This window comes from Sycon ciliatum, chromosome 1, assembly GCF_964019385.1.
Source record: "Sycon ciliatum chromosome 1, ocSycCili1.1, whole genome shotgun sequence".
In the NCBI taxonomy this organism is placed as follows: domain Eukaryota; kingdom Metazoa; phylum Porifera; class Calcarea; order Leucosolenida; family Sycettidae; genus Sycon; species Sycon ciliatum.
In genome coordinates, this window is record NC_088643.1 from 73,308,314 (window position 1) to 73,314,313 (window position 6,000).

The 6,000-nt window shown below is 49.3% G+C and overlaps 1 protein-coding gene across 1 annotated transcript in view; it reads right to left on the minus strand.

Moving 5' to 3' along the window:
• The window catches only part of LOC135807006 (uncharacterized), a 78,863-nt gene that overhangs the window by 66,111 nt on the left and 6,752 nt on the right, over positions 1-6,000 (minus strand). Inside the window, exon 6 of the mRNA XM_065321109.1 lies at positions 4,645-4,695. Within this exon, the coding sequence (XP_065177181.1) occupies positions 4,645-4,695 (51 nt within the window). The remainder of the gene's footprint in view (positions 1-4,644; positions 4,696-6,000) is intronic.

Below are 6,000 nucleotides of genomic sequence, written 5' to 3' on the forward strand. Positions count from 1 at the left end.
TGCCGTTGGGCAATCATCAGATAACTGATACTCGGGTCTACCCAACAGTATGCTTGTAAACACATAGGGCCATAAGCATAAACAAATTTAGCGCTAAATCTGGTGTAAGGTATGGGGAGAAAGCTGGCGCGGGCCAAGGCGCAACAGTAGAAGTGCCAGGAGGGTGGTGTGAGCATGAAAGCGCGGAAAGAGGCGATGGGGAGGCAGTGTACAGCAGATGGGTGGAGGTGCCAGGAGGATGGCGGGCAATGGGCAAGTGAGATCGCTAGGCGGTCTTTGGGTGAGTCCGTGACGGGCAGGAGTGAGCAGAGTGGCATAGCCAACAACAGGCCAAGGGATTGTGTTATTGATAATTGAGCACTCTCTGCAGCTCGGGGATCAACGGATTTGTCCACGCTCCTGGCTTTACCCAGTCGAGCACTCTACCCCTACACTGCAAGTTAGCTATGGACGCTTCAATGCCAATACAACTGGGACACTCCCTGAAGAACATCCCTCTACCGTCACACAAGCAGTACCGGAAAGTGTCGGAGTGACAGGATTGAGCAAGTCATCAAGCGTATGAGGTGGGCCACATTGTTCTACCTCAATGGCGAGGATCGCGAAGAGGAGCAACCAGAACGCTTCGGCTTCAAGAGCAGGACCTGTCCTTCGTAAGTCGATGAGCCTTTGAAGAGGACCTCATTCGCGTGACTGAAACGTTCAGTTTCCGCCAACTATCAGACAGCCTCCAAGACGCTATGAGAAAAGACACCAAAATGATCAAAAACTCTAAGGACATCATCGTGAAAGCCGATAAAACCCGGAATTTGTACCAAGTACCAAAAGAGCAATACAGCAAGCTGATGAGAGGGAACATCACCCAAAACTACAAGATCGCGCCTGAGAATGCTTACGATGAAGTCAACAGCGAGGCGAGGGAGATCGCTGAGGGTCCAGATCTTCAAAACAGGATAGACGTACTGGCTAAGTCAGAAGCATTTATAACACTGAAAGATCATAAAAACAACTTCGCTAGAGCGCTGCCCTGCAGACTCATTAGTCCAGCTAAGTCGGAAGTGGGTGTGGTGAGCAAGGCTATACTAGAGAAGATCGTGGCTGCTCTGCGTTGCCAAACGGCCGTGAGCCTATGGAGGAACACCATGTCAGTGATCGAGTGGTTCAAGGAGATACCCGACAAACGGCGCCACACGTTCCTATGCTTTGACGTGGTAGAATTCTACCCGTCAATTGGTGAGCAGCTCCTCCGTCAGGCTTTATCGTTCGCGGAGCAATTCACCACGATCTAACCGCGTGAAATGGACATCATCCTTCACGCCCGAAAATCGCTCCTATTCCATGATGGCCGCCCCTGGATGAAGGACAAGGGCGACATGTTTGACGTAACAATGGGAAGTTACGATGGCGCCGAGACGTGCGAACTTGTGGGCGCCTTTCTTCTCAACCAGCTCTCAAGCCACGTCGATAGATCCACTATCGGCCTCTATAGAGACGATGGACTGGCCGCTCTCAAGGACACCAGCCCACAGGCTGCAGACCGCCTCAGAAAAAAGCTGACGGAAATCTTCAAGCGCTTCGACCTAAGAATTACCATCGAAGCGAACTTGAAGGTGGTGGATTTCTTGGATGTCATGATGAGCCTGGACCCAGGGAAATTTCAACCCTTCCGAAAGCCAAATGACAACCCGCTCTACGTCAGCAAGCAGTCCAATCACCCGCCTGGGATCACCAACAACATCCCTGCTGCTGTCAACAAGCGCCTTTCCACTATATCAAGCGACGCTGAGGCATTCAACCATGCAGCCCCCGTGTACCAGACCGCATTAAAGGCCAGTGGATACAATGAAGTGCTGAGCTTTCAGCCCGAGGCACGTGAGCAGAGGGGCAGGAAGAACCGCAGCCGGAAGGTCATATGGTTCAACCCCCCCCCCCCCCCCTTGCTCCAAGAATGTCAGCACAAACGTTGCTGGTAGGTTCCTGAGCCTTGTCTCCAGGCACTTCCCGAAAACATCCAAGCTCGGGAAGATTTTCAACCGTAACACCCTGAAAGTGAGCTACAGCTGTATGCCCAATATGGGAGCGGTGATCAGCAGCCACAACAAGAGCAACCTGCGAGAGCCAGAACAAACTAAGGCATGCAACTGCAAAATCAAGGAGTCTTGCCTGCTGCGCGGAGAGTGCCAGACCAAAGAGATAAAGTACGAGGCCACTGCCGAATCTACCAGCAAGATTTACATCGGTCTATCAGAGACACCTTTCAAAGCCCGTCACGCCAACCACCTGACCTCTATGCGTCATGAAAATACAAAAACAGCACTGAGCTCGCAAAACACGTATGGGAGCTGAAGAGCGAGGGAAAGCCGTTGACCATTACATGGAAGGTGCGGGAGAAGAGCCGATCATACAGATGTGAGTCAACAAAATGCAATCTATGTACCGCAGAAAAACTCCACATCCTGACTACACCCAAGAAGCTCCTGCTCAACAAGCGGTCTGAGATGATCTCGAAATGCAGGCATGAGAATAAGTTCCGCCTCGCAAATTTCACACCTATCAAATGAACTGACCAAGTACTGTACTGCACTTTGCCTGAGCACCCCAATGTATGCATGTATAACCCATAACAATTCTGGTCGTAGGGGCGTCATGTGTGACGCCAGGCAGCAGCATAAAAATAAATAAAAATAAAAATAAACCTAACTACACAGATAAACAAGCTGCCTATACCTATCACGATCAGCAGCAACGAGAGAGAGAGAGAATTGCAAGATTCCTTGGTCCAATCTTTGATATTGGTGAACCAATTGTGACAGGGGCGACCACGGGGCCGCGATCCAGGCACCATTCCATCCAAGAAATAGTGGGAGTAGCTATCCTGATGCCTTGCTACATATCCAAACCACTTCAACTTGATGCGTTGAACAGTTGGATCAAGGCGCGTGAACGGGCCAATAGCATTCTTGACTTCCTGCAGTACTGACTCATTTGTGCGATGATGATGGTATTTGATGCCAAGCAGCTTACGCAGATACCTGAGCTCAAAAGCTCTAATTCGATTTAGGCTACAGGGATGAATTTACTGCCATGTTCTTGCATAGCAGTTTTTCCTATGCAAAATCTCGTAAGCTACAAAAAGCATGAATAGCCTGTACATGTACATGTATGTATTGCAGTTTTCTGCGTGTCACTGTCATTTTTGAGAAGCAGTAGATCGATTTTGCGTAGCAAACTGCGATGCGATACCGGATAAATTCATCCCTGGGCTAGCTTGTGAGATGGTCCAGGTCTGGCAGCCATAGAGCACAGTAGCAAGAATAATAGCAGTTACCAAGCGGATTTTTATTTTAAGCGATATAGTTCGGCAAGTCCAGAATGTCTTCAGCTCTTGAAGCTTTGATGTTGCCATCGCCAGTCGTCTCTTGATTTCGACGTCAGATGTTCCATCTGCAGGGATGGTCGCTCCAAGGTACTTGAATTGTTGCACCCGCTCCAATGCAACGCCGTCCACACACACTGCAGGATCATCAGCTGAAACAGGTTGATCAGGGATCACCATGATTTTTGTTTTATTTCCATTTATTTCCATTCCATAACGCCGCACTGAATGGTCGACACGCTCCGTCAACTCCACTAGCTCCTGCATAGTCGTGGCTGTCAGATCGATGTCATTGGCGAAAGGTAAGTTAGTAATGACAACTCCACCGATCCGTGCAGAGCCGTCAAAGTCGAACAGCGCAGCTGACATAATATATTCAAGGAATAAGTTAAATACGGCCGGAGATAGCAGGCAGCCCTGCCGGACACCAGCAGTAGTTGAAAACCATTTGCTGATACAAGAGCCCACCAAGACTGCCGACTCTGCATTACTGTACAAGGACTCAATGAGTGTTATCAGCCGTGGCTCGATGCCATAGTGCCTCATGATTCTGAACAAGGCCTTGTGCCAGACACGGTCAAAAGCTTTACGAAAATCAATGAAATTGTGGTACAGGGCTAGCTGCCGATCTCGGTATTTCTCAATCAGCATCCGTAAGTTGAAGATCTGCTCCACCGTGCTACGGCCTGCACGAAACCCTGCCTGCTCAACGGAAAGTAGCTGCTCCACCTGCGGCTGCAATCGGCCAAGAATGATTTTAAGGAGAACTTTGCTTGCATGGCTGATAAGGCTGATTGCACCCCAATATCAATTAGAAATAACACAATCCCTTGGCCTGTTGTTGGCTATGCCACTCTGCTCACGCCTGCCCGTCACCCAAACACCGCCTAGCGATCTCACTGGCCCATTGCCCACCATCCTCCTGGCACCTCCACCCATCTGCTGTACACTGTCTCCCCATCGCCTCTTTCCGCGCTTTCATGCTCGCACCTGCCTGCTGCCCGCCACCCCCCTGGCACTTCTACTGTCGCGCCTTGGCCCGCGCCAGCTTTCTCCCCATACCTTACACCAGATTTAGCGCTAAATTTGTTCATGCTTGTGGCCCTATGTGTGTATAAGCATACTGTTGGGTAGACCAAAGTATCAGTTATCTGATGATTGCCCAACGGCATGCAACTCAGAGTTACAACCAACCTGAACGTCCTCCGCTGAGTCTGCAATGCACGTTCTTCTATATTATTGCTAGACAGGAGAAGTTCAGGACTTACATTGAGCAATGTTGTGCAGTTGTCCAGTAATTTTGACATCTCATCCAATATCTAGACAAGAAGAGAGAGAGAGAGAGAGAGGGGGGGGGAGAGAGAGAGTAGCTTGGCATGGTTGCGAGCATTCTTAGCTTCACAAGGCGCTCGATGATGCTGCCTGTTTTCTCATTCCATTCGTCAGACACAACAGACTACTAGTAACTTCAAAATTAGCACCCGGCCAATTCCAAGTGGTGACATTATGTTATTTCGTGCTACATAATAATATTTTCAGTATACCCATCTCGCAACACACTACCAGTCCTTGGCTACACCACGTACATATGACATTGTCCAAATTTTCACCCAGGAGGGCATCATCAGGGATTATAGGAGAAGAATGACACAAAGTTGGCTTTTATAAGACAGTACAGGAACAGTCACATACTTCACACTACATGCTTCACACTACATAATTCACACTACATAATTCACACTACATAATTCACACTACTACATGTACTCTGAAACACGTTATAAGCTAGCACTAAGACATAACAATGTAAGTGAGCATTTCATCAAGTGCAAAGTGGGCGCGAAACAGCCATGGTTGAGTTGATGTGTGTGTGTGTGTGTGTGTGTGTGTGTGTATGTGTGTGTTTGTGCGGTGAGAGGGGAGGGGGGTTAAGAGTCAAGTATGGAGCGTGTTAATCTTCTCAAGCTCTCAAGTCAGGTGTGGCTATCCATTCGAGATGTCGAATCTGAGATCCCGCATTCGTTGTGATAACAACAAGGTGTGGAATACCCAGTCTGTAGATCAGCCATGTGCTGGGAAGTTTGATTCATGCCATGGTTGCCCCAGAGAGCTTTCTCCACCATGACTTGTTCGGTCATCATTGTCTGCCCGTGTATGTCCCCGTGAGGTGCAGAGAGCGAAGGTGAAGCGTGGTCGTGGTGCACCGATGGTGTGTAGAGCATGTGATATGGGTATGTCTGATCGTGAATGTGTGGCGAAGCATGTTGTCTACAGTATGATGTGCACGCTTTGTCAAGAGCTGTACGTCGGGGAAACCGAGCGGCCAGTGCGGGAGCGGTTTCAGGAGCACTACCGGGAAGCGCGGACGATGGTGGAGAAAGCTCCCTGGGGCAACCACTACAAAACCCACCGCCGAGAATCTCACACATCATCTTCACAATTTCAGCCCTTCCACCAGGCGAAGATTCTCGGCAGAGAGCCTTCTCTTCCATCACGCAAGTACCTTGAGGCAACAGAGATCAGAATTCGATGACCAAAGGTGAACAGTGACAAGGGTTGGCGCCTTTTGGCATGAATCAAACTTCCCAGCACATGGCTGATCTACAGACTGGGTATTCCACACC